This window comes from Macrotis lagotis, chromosome 1 (genome assembly GCF_037893015.1).
Source record: "Macrotis lagotis isolate mMagLag1 chromosome 1, bilby.v1.9.chrom.fasta, whole genome shotgun sequence".
Classification (NCBI taxonomy): Eukaryota; Metazoa; Chordata; class Mammalia; order Peramelemorphia; family Peramelidae; genus Macrotis; species Macrotis lagotis.
Genome location: NC_133658.1, coordinates 518,972,065 through 518,994,732, shown reverse-complemented (window position 1 = coordinate 518,994,732; position 22,668 = coordinate 518,972,065). Strand labels below are relative to the sequence as shown.

At 42.4% G+C, this 22,668-nt stretch overlaps 1 protein-coding gene across 2 annotated transcripts in view; it reads left to right on the top strand.

Annotated features, from left to right (window-relative positions):
* Window positions 1-21,260, top strand: part of MID1IP1 (MID1 interacting protein 1) — a 41,736-nt gene extending 20,476 nt beyond the window's left edge. Inside the window, exons 2-4 of one of the 2 annotated variants that reach the window (XM_074214180.1) lie at window positions 4,074-4,176; window positions 7,347-8,680; window positions 8,967-9,493. In XM_074214180.1, the coding sequence (XP_074070281.1) occupies window positions 7,820-8,680; window positions 8,967-9,401 (1,296 nt within the window). In that variant the 5' untranslated portion in view covers window positions 4,074-4,176; window positions 7,347-7,819 and the 3' untranslated portion in view covers window positions 9,402-9,493. Of the gene's footprint in view, window positions 1-4,073; window positions 4,177-7,346; window positions 8,681-8,966 lie in introns of those variants that run through there. The other variant, XM_074214181.1, reaches the window with a different exon arrangement.
* Window positions 21,261-22,668: the final 1,408 nt, after the last annotated feature.

Below are 22,668 nucleotides of genomic sequence, written 5' to 3'. Positions count from 1 at the left end.
ATGGGATGATTAGACTAGATCAAATGTGCTGCAGGAGACAAATATTTAGGAATTTTGATTAAATTGACTCTCAAGACATCTGAAAGATGTGATGATTCCAAAGGGGTGAGAAAAAACTTGAATCAGGATGCAGCAACCAGTTATTGTTATACTTAGTAGCTTCTCTGGGATGTCAGGGCTTAATTCCAATTATCCATGAATATTTAATCCCCTTTGGGATTACATGCCTTCAGGATTTCAGTTTGGTGCTGTTTGATCCAGGGAGCTGAGGCACTCTCTCTTCTCCTACACTACGGTCTGCTCTGGACCCATGAGTGAGCCAGGTTTAGTTCTGGGGAAACCTGACTCTCTAATAGGGTATGTGTGTGAAAGAGTGTCAGGCTCATTTTCTCATACTCTTTGGCTTATGCTCCACTCCAGAACACCAAAGAAAATTACTTAAAGAATGGATTTGGAAAATTAAAAAAAATGTATTTGACTCAGGTCTAGGGTCTTCCCAAAGGTAGAGAGGAAAAAAGCTACTCGATATACATTGGAGATCAGGTACACACACACACACACACCCCCCCCCCACACACACACACACAGCCCTATATACATGTTTATCTCAAGCATATATTAAGAAAGACTCACATGAGAAGTAGTCATGAATTGTAACTATTGTTACACTCTCCTGGGAGGTTGAGGTTTAAAACATCATAAATGAAGCAATTTATGGAACCACTGAATTGGCACTTCACCTCCTATTCAGCTTTGCCCTGTCTTATTCAATGTTTATGTTTTCTAATGAGCCAGGCTAAGGGAGTATGTAAGCTTACTTTTCTTTCTGTTGTCAGTCACCCCCTTTACTTTAGAATGCTTTCCTGTTTCCAGTCCATTCTGATCAAAAGACTGAGATATTCCTGACCTCTTGAACCACAAGGCTGACCATGTCCACCCAGGATCATTATTCACCTATGCTGGGGAAGTAAACATAAGGTAGAAAAATAAGACCCAAGTTTGATATTCCTGCTTAAATCCCTGTCTCTGGCTATGATCTATGAGTGGCTTGACATTTTTACTGGAATGGGGGGAGGACACCAACACATCTCCCATCTCTCCTAGGAGAGGCTTGAGAATCTTTACATCACCTGTAAATGTCAAGAGAGGGAAAGGAAATACTGGAATCACTCCCTTTCAAGTCCACAGAGTGGGCCACTCTTCCTGGCTTAATGGAAAATTCTGTCTGACATAGACTCCCTCCCCAAATCCATTCATCCATCCAGGTGTATAGTACCAAGAAACTGTCAGGGATTACTGCATTCCTGAAGCAACAAGTCCTTCAGAGGTGAGCATGTTTCCCAGGAAGAGACCAGAGAGTAGGCTGAGCATTCCACAGACTACCAATTATCCTACTATTTATCCCAACCCCACCCCATTACAAAACTGTGAGAAGAGGAATTACAACTGCACTCTACTGTAGACCATACTTTTACAATCATGTAATTGCCTGAAAATTGTAGGAAAAAAAAGTTATTCTCCATTTTACTTGATTATGAATAAATATTTGATTCAGAAGAACAAAACATTGCTTTAAAAGCTCCTCTGTAACAAGGGTTTTCCTTGTATATGTCCAAATTATAAGACTGTGAAAGATGTAACAAAAAGAAAAATTTGTTTGATGATCACATTTGGTTATTAATATCAAGTCCTATTCTCATGGAGGGTATTCAAGCTAAACTAAAAGTCCAAATTACAGCAAATTCAAGTTCCTCCAGGTATTCCTGTTTGTAAATGGCAACGTGCTAATTGCATCAAGTCCTAGAAGATTGACAAGTCTTCCAAATGATAGCAATAATCAACCAAAAGAGTTCAGGCAAAAAAAAAAAGCAGAGGAAGAATGTTGATTTTTCAGATTTTGATATGATTGGATGGATAACACATACAGCTTTTCCATCAGCAAATATATCTTGAATATAAATTGCAAAGGGGAAACCATAATTGAACAGAAAGAGGATAATAAGATGGCAAATAACATAGGATAACATAATTCTTTATATTGACCCTAAGTTTCTTCTTGAAAGAAAAAAATTTTTAAGTATCAGTGATGACTCTCCAGTTATGTCTAGGAGTAATGGAATGTTAATATTAATAGACAAAGAGCTGAGATTCATTAAAAGGGCAATGAAGAAATATATGCTATGTTTTGCAATCTGTTGCAAAACATAACTAAGATGTTTAACATAGGAGAAATTATAACAGTGTCCTAATCAGAATTATGGGTTATCTTAAAAGTTAATCTACTAACTCAGTGAGATCAAGGCCTAAAGATAGCCCTCTTCTCCAGTGGTAGCCATACATATCATATTTTAATAAAGGGATACAGCAGATTGGATGTACTTCTTCCCCTTAAACCCTGGCCTTCCTTCCTTCCCCAAATTTCTAGGACAAGAGATGCTCAAGTTGGATAGGTATAAATGAGTGGATGGCCATGATCATCTTTCCAGTCACCCAGGTTTATAATCTAGGTGTGAGGGGCAAAAGTGCTGACTTTTCAGAAACATAGTGTTAAATTAGTCTAAGTCATAGGCCTCAGTTTCTATTTCTCAAGAATCAGGTGAGCATGAGAACTCAGATCTCCGGCTAGAAAAATTGTCACCCTAACTATATAAGATGTAAACAAAGACAGACCCTCCTGGGAAAGCTTAGGTGCACCTCCCTTCTCTTCGGACCATCAAATTTGAAGAAATGTTTTAAGGGGCAGCAGAAAAATGGAGGGGGAATGGGTTGTGGTTTTTTTTAACCCTGCTTCAGCTTCTGTAATTCGGCTTTTGCTGCTCTCTCTTTCATAGAGAGTTAGGAACTGTCCCGCTTCTTGCAAGAACCGAATTAAATCTTAACTCTTTGCTGCCACTTTGAGAGGACTCTGAGTAGTCATTTTGGGTTAGGGTTTCAAAACCCCATACATAGGTGTCATCCTTGACGTCCTTTTCTCTCATCTCCCCTACCTCATATCCAATTTATTGTAAAGTCCTGCCAGTTTTACCTATACTATATTTAGACCATCCTTACCTTTTGACTTGGAGATTTCAAGCATTTATCCAAGGAAGTGATAAAAAAGTTTCATATTCAACAAAATATTACTTTTTGTAGTAGTGAAGAATTGAAAACAAAGTAGATGCCAATTGATTGGGGAATGGCTAAACAAACTGTGGTATAAATAAATTTTAAAAAATAAATAAAAAAATAAAAAACTGGTATAGGAATGTAATGGTTTATTGATGATATATGTGATGAAAACAGAGAAGTGTGGGAAGATCTACAAGAGACTCATAAAAAGTAAATAAGCAGAAAAAATGACTATAACAATGAAAATGGAAAGAACAACCACCACATAACAATTAAACATGCATGTTGCAAAATTGCAAAGAATAAGCTTCCCAAAGAAGAGATATGAGAAAAGACTTTCCTCATTCTTTTCCAGAGATAAATATGTATGTGTTTGGAGTATGCTTTTGTGTGTAGGAGGAGGGGAGGAAGGAAACAGGTGTGGGAAATGAAAATAAATTGTCTTGTTTTGATGCACCAATTAATTTTGTTTAATTTTTCTCTTTTTTTTAATAGGGGATGGTTTTCTGGGAGTGGATGAGGGAGGAACAGGGAAATTTGGGCAATACAAAAGATTATCAATAAAATTTTATGGTAAAAGGAATCAAAAGAAGAAAGGAATATCAGATTGAGATTTAGAACACCTAAAGTCTGATCCTAATTTTGCCACCTTTTTTTTTAATTTAGGAAAGTCACTTAGCCCCTTTGAATCAGAACAGATGAGCAATGATGAACTTTGCAGCTTTAAAATTATTTTATTCTTTAAGAAGATAAATATTTGGGAGACTTAGGAAAACCATTATTGAGCCTCCCACCAAATTGTTTTGTTCATGATGCAATGTAACTTTCAACACGGATGCTGAGATTTTCTATGCTTCTGATGGATTTTAAGCTCTGAAATAGGAATTCAACATTTCCTTCTATAATAATTTTTAAGTTTTGTAGGGGAAAGTAATCTGCTTTGTTTTTCATTTTTTTAATTCCAGGAATGTAAACCTCCAAACCTGGCACACTAGGAAAGGCTTCCTTGTTCCTCCCCTTTCTATTGGTTGCAGTGTCTGCCCATTATGGAATTTTTGTTATTCTAAGGTAAGATAAACTAGGACTCCTTTGAGTCAAGACTCAAGGAAAAATGCAATATAACTCATTATCAATTATTGTATCCAAATTCTTTGATTTAATTTTCTACATTGTCCCCTCTTCTTAAGGATAGTACAGTTGCTTCACTAGGGAGAAATCAGGTAATAAAAGCAAGATTTCTCCCCCCCACACACAATATGAAAACACTGTTTCTGCAAATGGGATCTTTGAGGAAGGATATAACCCTTGGGGCCCTGGTGCTTAGAAATACTCTCCTCCCCTCAGATCACTGCTTGGGAAATTCTAAAAGGACAGGTGAGATGTGAGTGATTGCCAGGCCTACTGAGGAAATGTAGTTTCAAAGAATGGTAAGCTGGAGAAGTGACTGTTTTATTTTCTTCCAGGAAAATAAGCCATTTGGTCAGTGGAAGACATTTCTGGGATACTTCCCCAAGAAGTACAATAGTTTCAAATTTGGCAACTTAGTCCAGAATGAATGTCAGGTCATTCTGGTTTGAAATACTGAGGCTGTTGGTTTGCTATACTAGGAATTACACAATCTCCCTTGCTCCTCTTGAATGGGCAAATCGGAGCAGTTTAAAAGTGGCAGAGGAAATGCAGTGGAAAGTTCTGGTTTTGAACTCAGCTAGCTGAGTAGCTCTGAAAAGGTGCCATTCTGTTTTGTCATCTGAAAAACCGGGTGAATAATACTTATGGGATGTTTATGTAAAGTCTTGTATAATTTGAGTTATTACCCTGTTAGTGTATTTATTCTTTTTTGTTTTATTTTGAGCAAATTTTGATGCATTCAAATTTGTGCTAGCATAACACTTGCTGATTTTTTGGTGTTCTTGAAGTCTAGGCAAAAAGGAAATGGCTAGGAAGGGAAGGAAGGAAAAACAAAAACAAAAGCACAACACATAAAGATTACAAGAGGATAGACAAAAAATGGAGAGAGACAGAAAGAGTCTGGTGGTGGAGGGATGGGGGATGGGGAAGGGAACAAAAAACACGGGAGAGGAGTAGGAAGATAAGGAGAAAGAGAAAGTGAAAGGAATAAGGTGGAAAGATGGAGAAAGACTGTCAGAGGGAGTGAAGAGAGACAGCTGTCAGAGTCTGAAGGAGTGAGGAAAAGGAAAGGACAGACCAGGCAAAGAGAGAAAAATCAAGGTGATAAAGGGGAGACCCCCCCAAAGAGAAGGGTCAGAGGCAGTGGCTGCGGGGGCTCAGTCCTCGAGCCTTCACTAAGCCTGTCCTGCGTGTCAGACCTCTGCTAGGAGCCGGGCCCTGCCCTCAAAGCTTTATTTGAATGGCGGAAACAGCATGAAAAAGCTATGTAGACATTAGATATGGGCATGTTTGTCTGTTTTCTAACTACGCGGGATGTTCTATTATGTATTTATGTGTATGAGGAAGGAAGAGAGGCAGAGACAGAGAGAGAAAAGAGAAAATTAAGAGAGGGAGAGACGGAGACGGAATTAGAGAGGAGATGGAAAAAGAGAGAGGTGGGGGGGACGGGAGAGGAAGAAGAGGAGATGAGACAGAGAGAGGGGAGGGGACGAGGAGGAGGAGGAGGGTGAGAGGGAGAAAGGAGAAAGTAGGAGGGGAGGGGGGAGTTCAAGCAGCCCTCAGTCTTTCCTCCTCATTCCATTCACTTTCTGTGACTTTCTCCTTATCTCCCTACTCCTCCACGGTGTCTTTTTTGTCCCCTCGCCCCCGATGCCACTCTCCTTCCTATCTATCTGAATCATTCTTCTGAGCTGGCATTTGGGAGCTGGGGTGTGCGCCTCTCTCCCCTCCGGCCCAGAAACGGCGGCCCCGGCAGACCCCCCTCCTTGGTAAAGCTGTTGGGACTCCTTGACTCAACTCTCTTTGCAAGGAAGCACAAAGGCGCTCGGGGCGCCCAGAGTACAAAGCCGGGGGTTACTGCCGGGCATTTCCTCAATCCTCCTGCCAGTCTTCTGCCAGAGAGGGAAAAGCTGCCAAGCCCCCCCCCTCAGCACACACACAGACACACAGACACACAGACACATAGACACGCAGACACACAGACACGCAGACACACAGACACGCAGACACACAGACACACAGACACGCAGACACACAGACACACACGCACGCACGCACGCACGCACACCCTGGCCAAAGTCGTCGCCTCCCCCAAACCTTCCTCCCCTCTGCCTGCAATCCCCCCCGAGGCTCCAGCGGTCACGTGGGCCGGGGAGGTTCGGGGCCGGGCTGGGTAGGACTTGGCCACGCGCCCGTTGCCAGGGACGCCGGAGCCGAGCCGGCCTGGGAGGGTGAGAGAGGACACCGGAGGGAGGCTGGAAGAGCGCCTTCTGACTGGCTGCGGGGCCAAGGCGCTCATTAGCATAGCCACCCGCGACTGGCTGGTGCTGATTGGCCGAGGCTAGAGGAGAGGCTGTGGGGTGATTCCGCAGGCCAGGAACCCTGGGCTGGGATTAGACGCTTGGCCCCGGGTCTTTTTTGCATTGTTGGCCGCGGAGGTCCGGAGTTAGGGAGGGCTGGGTGAGGGTGGAATTAGGTGCCTAGGAGGGGAGGATTTTTGCAGGTGCTGGAGGCATTTTTATCTTCCTGCATGAAAGGAAGTCGTAGCCAGAAAAAAACCCAAAGACTGGGAGTAAAACTGCAAGCCCTGAGAGACGTGCGGGAAATTATCTCAAAATCAGGATCAAGGTCCCAAGGAGGAAGTGTTAAACTCCGGCTCTAACTTTTAATGTTGGACTATGGGCGTGGATTTCTTTTAGCAAGATTATTTTGAGATGCACTTTTTAATGGAAGATCCCTTGCTTGGGAAGACGATTTTGGGGGAGGATGAGGAACTAAGGACCGAACGACTTAAAATAAAATTTTATTATACATAAAGGTGCCTTTAAATACTAACTGGTTGAGAATCATATTATTATAGCAGGAAATTCTCAGTTTGAGGTAGGATAGAGTAGTGCACGTATATTTTAAGTCCATCGGGACCTGAGCTGATTGATGTAAAGAACCTTGGACTGGAGGCAGGGCCTCTGTGTCCATCCCTGCAGTTTAGCAGCTTGGACCAGTCACGACTTTATCTCCATCACACAAGGAGCAAAGCAGAGTAGAGAGTCCAAGCGGTCTCGAGGAGCCTACCAGATCTAATCTAAATCTCTTGCTCTTCTTTCCAGCAGATCTGCAGTTTGAAATAGAAAGTGAGAGTTTAACGAGTCCTGAGTATACAAAGTCTTCACAACAATAGTGTGGGCCAATGGAGGTCGCTGATTAAGACTGGGCCAAGGTTGCAGGAGAATCGTCCTCTAGTTCCTATGAGATTTCAGAACCTCACAGAAATGATCCCAAACAGGAGTGGGAGGTGTTTTTAAAATCCGGAAACTTTTAACATTTGGAGAATTTCCCTGATTTAATGTTCTAGCACATTAAATTCTACAGTCTCCCCCCACCCCCACCCCCAAAGGACACATTTTACCTGCGCTAATCTAGTTCTCTAGCTGGGGCTGGAAACATGGACTTTGGCCAGAGAAACGCTACCTATGCTTCTGGTCTGTTATAAAAATACCGGCAAACCGGCTGTCAGACCGCAGAGCCGCAGCTGTTGCTGGAGACTCGGACACTTCTACCCCCGGGAAGTATTGGGCAACATGGAATGGCCCTGCCTGGGGGCAGGTGGGGGCAGAAAAAGAGAAGGAAGAATCAGGCAACTGCAAGTTGCAGGAGCACGAGGAGACGGAGTGGGTCCCACGTGGGGCGCGCATGCCCCGGGCCGTCCCTTCCTTATATGAGTCGCGGGTGGAAGCCACGGAAGAGCTCCAGGCCCACCCGTTCCTGCCCGGGGCTAAGAATAAGTGGGGGCCCCAGAGGGCGCCTCGGGACGGCTTGCGGCCGCGGCCCCGCGCAGGTCTCCGGCCCAGGCAGCCCGCCGGAGGGGCAGGGTGGTCCAGCCCCTCCTTCCCCGACCCCCGTTCAAGTGGGAGGTGGCCTTCCAGCCCTTTCGCCTCTTCCCTCTCCTCGCGTCCCCGCAGCCCGAGACCCCCACCTCCGCCGCAGCTCCCGCCCCCTCCCCCCTCCCCCTCGGCCCCGGCCTGCCCGGGCTCCTGCTTCCCGCCCCAAAGCGGGCGGGCCCGCGGCGCCGCCCTTCCCCTCTGCCCCTCCGCCGGAGTCAGGCGAGGGGCGGAGCGCGGGGTCTGGGCTGGGCCCGGCCCTGCCCCGCGCCCCCGCCCAGCCCGGTGCAGAAAGAGCTGGAAGAGTGCTACTGGCGGTCACCGGGCCCGGGCCTTTTATCTCCCTGGTGCCAAAGGAGGAGGGCGGGCGAGGCGTGAGGGGTGGCCCCTGTGCGGGAACACCTTTCCCCAGCTATAAAGGCGGCACCTGGCATGGGGAGGGGGTCAACGCCTCTGCCGCCGCCAGCCGCTCCCCGGCCGCTGCCCCTACCGCCCGCCCCGGTGCCCGGGCCACAGCTGGGGCGCTGAGCCGGCCCGAAGGCCGCCGCGGACGGACGAGACGCGCGGTAGGTGCCGGCGCCCTCCCGTGCCCCTGGCTGCGGCGCCTGCACGTGCCTCAGTTGCCCCAAGCCGGAGGGTAGCGCCCTCCTCCTCCTCGGGCCAGGGAAGGGAAAGCCTCACCCCCCCGGGATGCCGGGAGGGCGCGGGGGGAGCGGGGCTGGCACCCCCGGGAGCCCGGCGAGCTCCGTCAGTTAGCAACGGAGGCGGTGGGGGGGAGGGAGGGGCGGGGAGGAGGCTCCCGGGGCGCCCGGGCCGGTGAGTAATCTCGCCTCCTTTGCCCTCCTGATCTAGCCGGTCCAGCCAGCCGCCCGCCCGCCTCCGCAGCCCGCTCCCGGCGGCCCGGAGCAGCCACCCGGCCCGCCCGGCTCCGGCCCGCCCGGCTCCGGCCCGGAGCAGCCACCCGGCCCGCCAGGCTCCGGCCCGGAGCAGCCACCCGGCCCCCCAGGCTCCGGCCCGCCCGGCTCCGGCCCGCCAGGCGGGGAGGACAGCCGGCCCAGGCCGCCCGCCGCCCGCGCCTTTCTGCGCGCCCCTCCCCGGACGGACAGACTGACAGCCCGGCTAGCCCGGCCGCTGCGCTCGGGCCGCGGCGTGTGCGCACCCACCGGCGCGTGCCTCCCGGAGCCCCCCGAGCCCCGCGCTCCCGCCGCGCCGGCCCCGGCCCCGGCCCCGGCCCCGGCCCGCCCTTCCTCCCCCTCCCGGCCTGCCTTTCCCGCCCGACCACCATGATGCAGATCTGCGACACCTACAACCAGAAGCACTCCCTCTTCAACGCCATGAACCGCTTCATCGGGGCGGTGAACAACATGGACCAGACGGTGATGGTGCCCAGCCTCCTGCGGGACGTGCCCCTGCTGGAGCAGGAGCTGGAGCCGGGGGTCGGGGTGGTGGTCGGGGGCGGCGGCGGCGGCGGCGGCTGCCTGGAGGAGCGGCGCCCGCCCAGCCCGGGCAGCGCCGCCGGGAGCTTCTTCTCGCCCAGCCGGGACATGTACGGCCACTACATGCTGCTCAAGTCCATCCGCAACGACATCGAGTGGGGCGTCCTGCAGCAGGCGCCCCCGCAGGGCGACGAGGCGCCCGCCGGCCCCTGGAAGCCCAAGGACATCCTCATGGACCTGAGCCTCCTGGAGGAGGGGGAAGCGGGCGAGGAGGACCTGGAGAAGCAGTTCCACTACCACCTCCGCGGACTGCACATGGTGCTCTCCAAGCTCACGCGGAAAGCCAACATCCTCACCAACAGATACAAGCAGGAGATCGGCTTCAGCAACTGGGGCCACTGAGGCGGGGGGGCGGGCGGCCGGGGCTGGGGGGCCTGGGGAGGGGGGCCGAGGAGAGCGTCAGAGCGGCAGAAGGGATTCCTGGAAATGGGGTCCTGGGACCCTTGGAATTCGGCGGCCCCCACCCCCCACCCCGCCCCGGGGCGGGCAGGGAGGCCCGGGCGCTGCCGGGCGGGGTGGCGCTGGCCGCCGCTGCGGGCTGGGCGGCAGCCGGGCTGCTGGGAGGTTGCATCAGTTTTTCCTGTTTTGCACTACTTTTTTTTTCTTCTTTTGGTAACAATAGCCTGACCTTGCGTATTCCGAGTCTCCTTTTCTGGTGCTCTGAGATCGCAGCTAACCCCCTTGTGACAAAACGCACAAAGCAGAGCACCGGTCTGTCCTTAACCGGTACTACTCTTTAATTCTCTTACCTTAGGGTGTGCAATGGCCCCTTCCCCCCTCCATCCCTCCTTCCCTCCTCCATCCCTCCTCCATCCCTCCTTCCCTCCATCCCTTCCCCGTCTGTCCCCTCCCGGCCGGCCCAGGCTAGAGCTGGCAGCTGGGCCAGCGTGGAAGAGGCGACGCCGCCACTAAACTAATGGGAAGAATAAACATTGTTGTGATAAAATGGACTCGTTTTACAAAACGGAACCAACTGACGATTCTATGTATTGCTTTAAGTAGAAAGATGAAGGGGTTCCAGTGTTGCATATATGTATGTTTATTTAAAAACTTTTTTTATCCAGATGTAGAATATATTCTAAAAGGAAATGTATTAATCTTGACAAAACTTTTTGTTGACATAAAAACCTTAAATTCTACGAATTACTAGTTTTCAATATTAAACTTAATAATTTTAATTGATATTTTTAAAGCAACAATAAATTTTATTTTTTCTCTGGTATCAAAAGGTGCTGGCTATTTTTATCTTTTAAGTGATGCTTTATTTAGTGAACAAATTTATATTCAAGCTTTTGTCTCATGTTGGAGTTGCACTATGATACTATTACAACAAAAAAGAACTCTGATAAAAAAGAATTTGATCAAATCCACCCATGAACGATCAGTAGTTAACTATGGAGGTCATTGACAATTCATGTTTTGAGAGCTTTTGACTGATAGACCCTGCCGTTAGTTTCTTGGTCTCTTTTAAAAATTGTGGATCCATATTTTCTATTAACCAAAGAATTCTGAAGAATAAGATCTAAAGAATGCTGACGGGGCACTTGGTTTAAAAGTATTGAGTTTAAATGGAATTGACATCAGATAACCAGGGCACATTCTTTGCTAGTCTGATATTTTTAAAGTTGAACTTGAAAGATATTTTTAATGTGGGGTTTTAAGAGATGTGCTCTCTTTGACTAGTAAGTAGTGAACTCCCCTCCCCCTCCAATCTCACACACACATAAAAGATTCAGGTTTAATAAGTTACTACAAGTTCCCTCACTTCTTCCTTTAGGCTGACTCCAATGGTGAACCAAGATATGATAATGACTTCCCAAGGTTTGTTAAAGGCCATTGTTTCTTTTTCATAAAGCTAGGCTGGGAATTAGGTTCTGCTTTTTCCTTAGTTCTGGATTTAGAGGGGACTGCGTAAGTGAACAAACCAGAATAACTAATACAGAGCATAAAGTCAAAAAATTCATTCTTGATAAACTTTAGCTTACATTAATTTTTAAAGACTTTGTGGTATAGATGACTTAATATATGACTTTAGTAGTCATTGTCAGGAAAAAGGGGAGAATTTTTTTTAAATGGCATGAAATGCATTTCTTTGGTAAAGATCTCAGAATGCCAAATTGTAAGATCTGCACCTTTACCTTTTGCTTGATCAACTTAAAAAAATGAGAAGAGGAAAACTGTTTAGATGTGTGTGTATGTGTATAAACTCAACCCCTGTAAGTATGAAATATATTTATGAAGGCAGTGTATGTGTAGTGGAACGAAAAGATGAACTTGGAACCTTAGGACTTGAGTATAAATCCTGACTTTTGTGGTCTTGAGCAAGTTATGATTTCAGTGGACCCCATTTTCCTCTTTAAAATGAAAGGGTTGAAAAAAATAAAATAAAATGGAGTTTTAAATAGCTTCTAAGGTCCATTGCAGGACCTTAGGATCTAGGTCTATGATCCTATGAAGTATTATTCAATTATTAGATCTAATGGGGTGGAGGGGGTGTTGGGGCTCTAAAATAATCTAGATTACTTGTATAACCAGCAGAAAAGACATGGGATGGAGGGAATTTATTGGAATAGTAAGAACATGGGACAAAACCAAAAGGCAACAAGGTTTTAGGTTTGGGGTTTTAAATAATTTTTTTGAAACATTCTTCAATTTAGGCTATTGTTGAGGGGGGCAAAACTATTTTAAAATGTGTCCTTCTTGGGGAAAATAGTCATCACTGATAGGAAGTAAGCTTTAATAAAGTAGTATGGGACTATAATATAAACCAAGTTCTGAATGTAATTGGGCATAAGAGCAGACTATTCACTAGATTTGTAGTAAAGTTTCCTCATTTGTGAAAAGAAAGGATTGAAATTTAAAGTTGCTGGCATTTTACATAACTTTACAAATATCACATTGTATTTTTACAACAGTCCTAGGGGGTGAAGGATGTGGAAACAGGCAAACAGCAGGTAAGTGGATCACAAAGTGAGTTCAATTATCTGAGTTTAGATTGAATTCAGATGTGGGCAGCTAGGTGCTAGGCCTGGAATCTGGAGAATGTGGCTTCCTAGATTCGAATCTGATCTCAGACTCTGAGCTGTGTGACCTTGGTCCAGTCATTTAATTGTTTGCCTCAGTTTCCTCATCTGTTAAATGAGCAGGAGAAGAAAATGGCAAACCACTCCAGTATCTTTACCAAGAAAACACCAAATAGGGTCCTGAAGAGTTGGACAGAATTGAAGGGGGGGAAAAAAAAAGACTGAACAACAGCAAAAAAAAAAATCTCATTCCAGGTCTAGTGATCTCCTCACTGCCACTTTCATGCTTCCTTTACCATCTGTAAAGTCCTTTCCAACATTTCCCATGGCCTTCTCGTAGCTACTCTTATAAATAATTAGTAGATTCTAGATTATCCTTTTTAAAAACAGTTCTCTGGTTTAGATAACAAAATTCCACTCAAGTTTTAAGTCAAGTTGTTTTTTAAAGAACCCATTTAATACTGCTTGTCTCTTGAAATGGGAGACTTTGAAATTTCTCAAGCAGTTTTAACTTGAGTGTTATTTCTAAAACTACAAAATGAGTGACTGCGTTTCAGAGGGGCTTATCCAGAAGACTCTTCAAGCACTTTATATACAGTTCTTTGCAAATTGAATACACTGCAGTTGAAGCTGCTATGGATCATACATAACCCCTGATGGCAAATGTATCCTGCAACTGCAAGTAGTTTAGAATGGAATGAACTCAAGGACTACAACCAGCAGGTTTAGTTGCTCAGATTAGAACCAGATTAAACCCTAAACTACCTGACTATTTTGATGAAAAAAAAAATTCTAGACATTCTTAATGTAGCATTGAAACTTGTACCTAGTAAGCACTAGGTGTTTGTTGAATGAATGAAGCTGACCTTAGCTTTTGCCAATAGAAGTAGAAAATGATTTGAGGTTCAAATGAGAATTTCAATTTTTTTATGTTTTACAATGGTGCCTTTTCTAATCCCCAAATTTTCTCATTATTAGAGATTGTGAGTTTGTTGTCCCAGCCACTAATATATGCTACTGGTAGTAGAGGCCCAGTTCTGGAGTAAGGAGAACCTGAGTTTAAATGTAGTCTCACACCCTAGGTCTATGACCCTGGGCAAGTCATTTAACACCTGTGTGCCTCAGTTTCCTCATGTATAGAATGAGCTAGAGAAGAAATGAGAAACCATTCCAGTATCTTTGCCAAGAAAATCCCAAATGGAATCATGAGAGCTAAGGAATTAATTAATATCCATGGAATGAAGCTGTTGTTACAAAATGATATCTTGTTGGGAGAGGGAAGAGAAAAAGTTGAGAAGATAATAGCATTCTTTGTTAAGATTTACAAAATTCTTGACACATATTGTCCTATTTTATTCTCATAACTCTTCATTTCAAAGGTGAGAAAAATGAGGCAAGAAAGCAGTTACGTGCCAAGCATTTTTCTAATCTTAGTAAACCTTAGTAAAGAATGCTATCTATTATCTTTTCAAACTTTCTCCCTCCATTCCCCCATGAAATATCACAAATGAAGAAGCAGAGAACTGTTCTCTTAATTGTAATACTAGGTAAAGAAATTCAGTATTTAATATAAGATATCAAGATGGGTTATTTTTTTAAAAATGTGAATTAAAAGCTTCTAGACATATTGGAGATTTAAAAAAGATAGAAACTTTTTTTTCTTAAAGTATCGAGTCTATTTATAACTCCAAGTAATAACAAGCAACTCGAGCATGAAAAAAATTAACTATCTAGTTTCATGTCTCTTACTGAAAAAATATAATCATTTCTTTAAATTAATCATCTAAACATTTAAAAATTTCCAAGCATTAACTACTTTGTTAGTGCCTAAGGATTACATTACCCCAATATCGCTTATGGAAAGGAAAAGAAAGTAGACAAATTATCTTGTTAGTATCTCAAGTGCTTTCCTGTAAGGAAAGAGAAGTGTGTATTTTTACAGCTAAAGAAACTAAGGTGCTGTGAGAGACTTACTAAATTGGAACTAGTTACTGCAGCATTTTGTGTAGGGTATTTCTGTGGATTATAAACTCAAACTTAAAATTGGAAGACTGGAGTTTTTCCCACCCTTTTCAGTCTATATATTTGGCAACAAAAACTTCTCCAAATGAATGAGTATGTGATGGCTCAGCTTATGAACTATGGAAGAGAAAAGGAGAAAATTGTTACTGAAGACTTAATATCCAAAAGAGATTTATCCATAGACAATCTTCACAATACATACACACCTTAGAGGGCCTGGAAATGAGAGTGGTATGTTGAGTCCTCCAAATCAACTTCTAGTTAGGACAAATAGTATAGCAGTTTTAAAAGACTGCTTCGGTAACTGGATAGTAGAGTGGAGAGTGCTAGACCTGAAATCAGGAAGATCTAAATTCAAATCTTGCTTCAGACACTTAATAGTTGGATGAATAGTGTGGGAAAATCACTGTCTATTTCAATTTCTTCAGTGGTTAAAAAAAAAGGATGATAACAGTACCCCTGCATCCCAGGATTTCTTTAAAGATTATTTCATTTAGCACAGTGCCTGGTTAATAGTAAGAATTTAATAAATGCTTATTTCCTTCCTTGTTTTCCCCTTTATATATAGGTCCCATCTTTGACTTGTATTAAGGAGGCTTTCTTCTTTTGAAGGAGCTCCAACATAGTGCAAGGAACTATCTGCTATCTCTTATGCCAGATCTACCCTTTGGGATCTCCATATACTATAAATGATCAGCCTGGGGATGGAATGTCTCCCCAGCTATGGGAATAGACTAAAAAGGAAAATATGAAAGATTTTCTCCATGTGCTAAATGCTATGGAGCTGTTTGGACATTGAAGTTTTAGCTGGGGAGTCAAAGGAAGACCTCAGATGGTTTTAGGTATGAAAATGAAAGACTATTAAAATGGCATTGGTTAGTATTTGATGGTAACCAATTAATACAAAGATGAGTCTTCCCAAAGGATTTTGTCTTTGAATCTCCATTTCTAGAGGACAGCTTTTGTTTATTCTCTCAGGTGAGGTTCAAAGATCTTATAGCTTTTTACTTTGAAATTAGAAGGTTCTCCAAATGCCCATTCAACTTCTAACAGTGGAGTAAGGAATGAACTTCCAACAATAATCATAATATGTAGAAAAATACTTCAGTATAGGAATCGTGTCATGTATATAAGATGATATAAACACATCTGTGTGTGTAGGTGCACATACAAGTTATACTAATTCATTTTCATTTCCCAGGAGGAAAATTTTGGGCATCTAGATAGCTCAGTAAATAGAGTGTTGGGTCTAGAGACAGGAAGGTCCAAATTCAAATTTGGCCTCAATTACTCGTTGTATGATTCTGGGCAAGTCATTAACCTCTGAATGTCTCAGATACTTAATGATAAGAAAAGCATCAATAACAGCATTTACCTTAAAGGGGTTGTTGTGAGGATCAAATGAGATAATATTTGTAAATCATTTAGCATAGGGCCTACTATAGAGTTCCTTCCTTCCTTCACTCCCTTCTCTTTTCTTTTTTTCTCTTTTCTCCTTCATTCCTTCCTTTCTTCATTTTTTTCCCTTCATTCATTCCTTTCTTCTCAGAGGAGAGATGACATTTGAAGTTACAAAATCTAAGGAGGAAGCACATTCTATACATATCCTAAGAAGGATCATAGATTTTGCAGAGCAGACAGTGTGGCATGAAATGGGACAGTCATCATTTAACATGCCTTCCTGCACTTGCCCAATGTAGAACAGCTGTGGCACAATGGCAGCAGTCAGGACTAAGCTCTGACCTTGAGTCCAATGCCTTTTTCCCTATACCAAGCTACCTGTTTAGCACAATACTTAGCTAATCCTGCATTTCACTTTGAGTCGTATAGAACTGGCCCATGAGGGGCAGCTAGGTTGCACAGTGGATAGAGCACCGGCCCTGGAGTCAGGAGCTGTGTGGCCTTGGGCAAGCCACTTAACCCCATTTGCCTTGCAAAAACCTAAAAAAAAAAAAAAAAAAAAAAAGAACCTGCCCATGAATGCTGCAGATAATAATATTCTACAGTGCATGAGTAATAGCTACTACACAAGAGACCCCTTGGATTTATAATAAATCTAGGATTTTGAAACATGAAAATAGGATAAAATCTCCAGAGATTCCTCATATTTCATGAAGATTTTATGAAACTTTCAAGGTTCTTTCTATTTGACTTGTTGAAGAATCAAATTTATTATTTGTTTTTATATATGATAAACTTTGCTATCAGCACTTATTTATATACCATGGGGTTATTTCACCCTCTATTCCCCACATTCTATCTTCAGACCTCTTTGTAGCCTATTTGTGAAAGGTCACTTTGTTCTAGTTTGGTGCCGATGGCCTTGGCACTTTGGAATGATTATCTGCATCAGTTTTAAAGGAGAATTAGCTTCTGCTTTATCTTCTTTTCATCCTGGATGTGGATCTTTAGAATTCCTCCTCTCTGGGCTTTGAATAGGGGCTCCCTCTCTCACCCCAGCAGAAATACCAACTGCTAGCTAGAGAATGAGATTCTAGGACTGTGTACTCCTCAAGGGTATGGATTGTCTTTTGCCTTTCTTTGTAGCCCTACTTCTTAGCACAATGTAGGTATATAATAAATGTTTATTGACCAATTGGCAATCTACAGCAGATGAGTTTTAAGGTGAACCCAAATGGGGATCTCAAGGTCCTGAATGCCTTTTTTGCTTTGTTTTCATTGCATGAACATAGGTGGCTAGATCTTAAGATGAATATTTTTTAGCCTTGATGGTAAATTTTTGAGTTCCTGAGTCCTTCTGTCCATACCAACCACCCTACAGGGGATATCCCACCATTGTAGCTACCATAGCTCTTTTTGTACAAGATGACTAATTATTATGACTGCCAGAATGAGGAAGGAGCACAATCCCTTGCCTGCTTGCCAGAAAGCAAGAACTTTAAGAGAATTGTTTGACCATTGCTACAATGAGGTGATGGTGAAATTCCAATATAAGCATCAAACTCCCAGGAGAGGATACTAGGACTTATAATTTATTGCTTCATGTGAAAGCCTTTGTCAATGCAGAATCATGATAGTTTTTCATGTGAAGAAATAAATAACTGTCCTATACCTGATATATGTTGTACATTTAGTAACATGCTGCTCACCTTTTTGGGGGAAGAGTCTGGATATATGATACAAACTTAAGCTTTAAGTTATTTTCCTCAGGGAGTCTGGGATAAAGTCACAGAACTGGGATGGTTTTGGAGGGATAGCTGTTCCCCAGGATTGAAGCTATTATTTTACACATGGGACAAAAAAGGAGAGGCCATAGCCTTTCCAGTCCCAGGAATGATTTTATGTTGTTACAAATACATATATGTGGTAAATATACTAGAAGAAATGCTAAGTTTAAATCTCAGATGAACATCTATCTGTAACCAGTATTCTCTGCTTCACTCTTCCAGAGCCAGGCTGATCTATCTCCCCCTCAGCATTCTACTGGTATCCTGAGAAGTTTTGGAGACATCCCTTCTCTAGTGCTGTCATTCCAAGACCCCACTGGCTATGTTCCCTTCACTGTTAGGCACTAGTAAATAGCACTGCAGTTCCAATTAATTTTTAAAAATATTTATCTAGTATTTTAGTTTTCTCCAGTAACATATAAAAACAATTTTTAATATTAATTTTTAAAACTTTGAGTACCAAATTCTTTCCCTTCCTCCCACTCCTCATTGAGAAAGCAAACAATTTGATATAGAATATAAATATGTAAAACATGCAAAAGATTTCCATAATAGTCATGCTGTTTAACCTCTTGACACCAATTAACTTTTACAAAGGGGATATCTGCTTCAAAGATGTAACAGGAACAAAAGTACAATTTTTTTCCTTCATTACCTCAGGAGTATACTTTCTCGTCTCCCACCTAGGTCTCAGGAGAATGGGTTCATACTTAGCCAACTAGTATTTCTTAAGCCCCTACCAGTCAGAAATTGTGCTAAATTCTAGACATGTAATAAAATAGTTTCTGGCCTCAATGAGCTCACAATCTAAAGGGGAAAATAACATGCAAACAACTATATACAAACATAAGATATATATATATATATATATATATATATATACATACATACATACATACAAGATATCTATGTATATGTGAAAATATATCACATATGGGAAAATTGGGGTGATTTAATAGGAAAGTCATGAAAATTTAGGACTGGTAAAGACTTCTTGCAGAAGGCAGAACTTTAGATGAGATTTGGAAGTCAGGGATACTGTATGACAGAGATTAAAAAGAGAAAGAGTTCCAAGCATGGAGGACAGCTAGTGAAAATGTTTGAAGTGGGGGGTTAAGAATGTACTGTTCAAGGGACAGCAAGGAGACCAGTAGAACTGTATTTTAGAGTAGGCGGAGGTGAATAAGGTACAAAAACTGGGAAAGCAGTAAAATGACAGGTTATGAAGCATTTCAAAAGTTAAGTGGAGGATTTATATTTGATCCTGGAGGTAACACGGAGCCACAGGAGTTTATTGATGAGGGGAATGACATAGTCAGAGTGACATAGTTTTAGGAAAAGAAATTTGACAGCTAAATAAAGGATGGATTGGATAGGGAAAGACTTAGGGCAAGGAGACCAACCAGCAGGCTATTGTACTGGTCTAGGCATGAGGTGACAAGTTCTATGTAGCATTAGTCCTATCAAATTCACCACTATTGAAAAAATCACTCCTTGCTCCTCAGAGATACCGATTTGGCTGCAAAACCAAACATGGACAATAACTACTGGATTTCTAGTGACTGACTCACCTTAACTTTTCAAGACTATATTATTATTCAGTCATGTCTGACTCTGCATGATTCCATGGACCATACTATGAAATTTTCCTGGAAACAATATTAGAGTGATCTGCCATTTCCTTCTCTAGTGGATTAAGGCAAACAGAAGTTAAATGACTTGCCTAGGGTCACATAGCTAGTAAATATTTGAGGCTAGATTTGAACGCAGGTTTCTCTGACTCTAGATCTACTGCTCTATCCACTAAACCATCTAGCTACCTAGACTCATACTTTAATTTAAAATGGAAAAGAACTCAAACCTCTAATCATAGGGTTATATTATCGCAGAAAGGAGAAAACTATATGCCCCTCTCCATGGGGTACTATCTTTCACTAGACCCTTCATTGAGAACATCCAAGAGATTCTCCAAGATTGAACAACTAAACAGACTGTAACCCACATTATGGTCTCTAATGCCTTTTTGAAGAGGTTCGCAGTCATGTGGTTAGCAAGACCAAAGTGTTTACAGAATATCTACACAATCTCTGATGTGATCCTTAAGACAATTCATTTTCACATTATAACTCTTCCTGAAGTGGGTTCCCAAATGTCTTTCACATAAGAGTTACACCAGGGATACAGCTAGGTGGTCATGAATAGATCTCTGAGCTTAGAATTAGGAAAACCTGGGTTCAAATCCCAGGGTTACTTAACCCTGATTACCTCGCATCCAGGGCCTCCTCCAGTCGTTCAGATTCATATCTGGTCACTGGATCCAGTTGGCTCTAGAGGAGAAAGTGAGGCTGGTGACTTAGCACAGCTCTACCCCACTCACCTTTCCCCAACACACACACACACACACACACACACACACACACACACACACACACACACACTTCATTTGCTTGTCATGGCATCACTTTCCTGATATCATGGAAGGACAGACACGAAAGGAACACAAAGAAATAAGTGAACCAGTTCCAAGTCTGAAAAACTTACATTCTAACAGAGAAACAATTAAGGGAGGCATAAAGGTTTAAGCAAAATGACTACAAAGTAAATAAAAGCTAACCTTGGCAAGAAAGGTATAAGCAGCTAAAGGGAATCAGGAACAGCTTTCTGGGAAAGGTGAACCTTGAACTGAGTCTTTAATGACTCCAAGAGGTGGAGATTAGGAGAGAAAATACTCTAGGTATGGCAATAACTTGTGTGAAGCAATAAAGATAGGAGATAGAATGTCATTTGTGAAGAGTAGTATGTGAGCTTATTTGACTGCATGGAATTCATCAAACAATAAGTGCTTACCATGCATCTAGCATGGGGCCAAGAACTGGAGGATGCAAAGAAAGGCAAAAGGTAGTCCCTGCTTTTAAGGAGCTTACAGTCTAATGGGGAAACAACATATAAGAACCTATATGCAAACAAGAAATAGGCAGGGTAAAATGAAAATAATCAGCAGAGGAAAGGACTTAGCATTAACAGGGATTTGGGAAAGACTTCCCATGGAAGGTGAAGTTTTAACTGGGACTTGAAGAATTTCTCTGGTTGGAAAGCCAGGATATGATAAGAAAGGAGAGCAATTCAGGCATGGAGGACAGTCAAAGGAAATGTCCAGAGAGATGAAGTATCCTGTTTGAGGATCCCCAAGGAATGTGAGCAGAGGATTTAAAACCTGAAAGGTAGGGGGAAAGTAAGGAGGAATGTTAAATAAGCCTATAAAGATAGAAGAGAGTCAGGTTGTCAAAAGTGGTTAATTTTTTATTTGATACTGGAGAGAATAGGGAGCCACTGGAATGTATTGAGTTCAGGAGGCAAGGTTATAATAGTGTTAGCACTACACATTCAGAAAATTATTGTGGTAGCTCTAATCCCTCTTTGAATCATTATGCTTTACACATTTTTTTTAATTTAACATAGTTGTCATTAAAGTATATACATTGCTCCTGAAAGACTTCTATTTCATTAATAAAATGTATCTTAGGAAGAGGAATGGAGGGAGGTATCCCTCAGGAAGAGGGAAGCAAGCTTTCAATCTATTTGTTATTCTGCAATAAGGAGCAGACATATTTTTTAAAAATTTTATTTATTAAGGCAGTGGGGTTAAGTGACTTGCCCAAAATCACACAGCTAGGTAACTATTAGGTGTCTTAGGTTGAATTTGAACTGAGATCCTCCTGACTCCAGGGCTAGTCTTGAACAGATCAAAAAAAAGTTGATTTTCTGTTTAATACAGTGTAAAGCTACAAATATTTTCCCTGTTCTTATTTTTATTCCTACATTTTTAAAGAAGCATTTTATTTAATTTTCTGTTCTCTTGTTAACAGTTTTTCTTTTTTAGAAAACTTTCAGATAATTTTTCATTCTTTTATTGTTCCAAATCTATCTGCAAGATTTTACTTTAACAAGAATAATTCCAAACAGCAAAAGGTTTCTGATTGGAGGTTGGCCCTATTATCAACTGCTTAGTCAAGACAATTGTAAAACTATTTCTGGGTTTATCTTTAACCCAGAGAAGCCTGAAGAACCTGATTGCTAGTATAATAGATAAAAATGTTGAGTTAAATATAAGCAGACCTATAGGGTTATTTACTTTGTTTTAGTCACCTAAATGAATGAACTTTTTGTTTAAAAAAGAGTCTCCCAGTCATGGATTCTTACCCTATTTGTATCACAGATGTCCTTGGTATTTAAATGAAACCCACTCTTAGAATGTTTTTAAATGCAAAAAAGTAAAATACATAAGGAAACAAATTATATCAAAATAATTCAAAAGTATCGATTATTTTTTTTAAAGTTAACATTCATAGACCCAGGTTCAGAACCCTTGTTTTAGAACTGATTTAGTTTTTAACATCAATCTTATTGGTACCGATACATGCTTACTGGCATACATATTGGCAGTGATTCATTTGATTGTTGTTAATGGTAGTAAATAACTTAATACGTGTTTTGAATGCCACTCTATTGAGGCAGAGAATGCTATAACTTGTGCGTGAGCTCATTAGGACCAATTAAAACTCAACCACTCTTTCTGAGAACTGAAATATTTGGTAGTATTTTGTATGTCTTTGGAAAATGGTTTAAGGACTTTTCCTTTTGGCAAATTATAATAAAAAGTTGAAGGTGGTTATGTCATAAGATGGTTCCTATATTTAGAACAGTTTTTTTAAGTCAGTACAGTATGTAATATTTAAATAGAAAAAGAACTGATTGTCTTAGAGTCAGAAGACCTAGGTTTTCATCAAAGCTGTACTACTAACTAGTTGTGTGTGTCCATGGACAA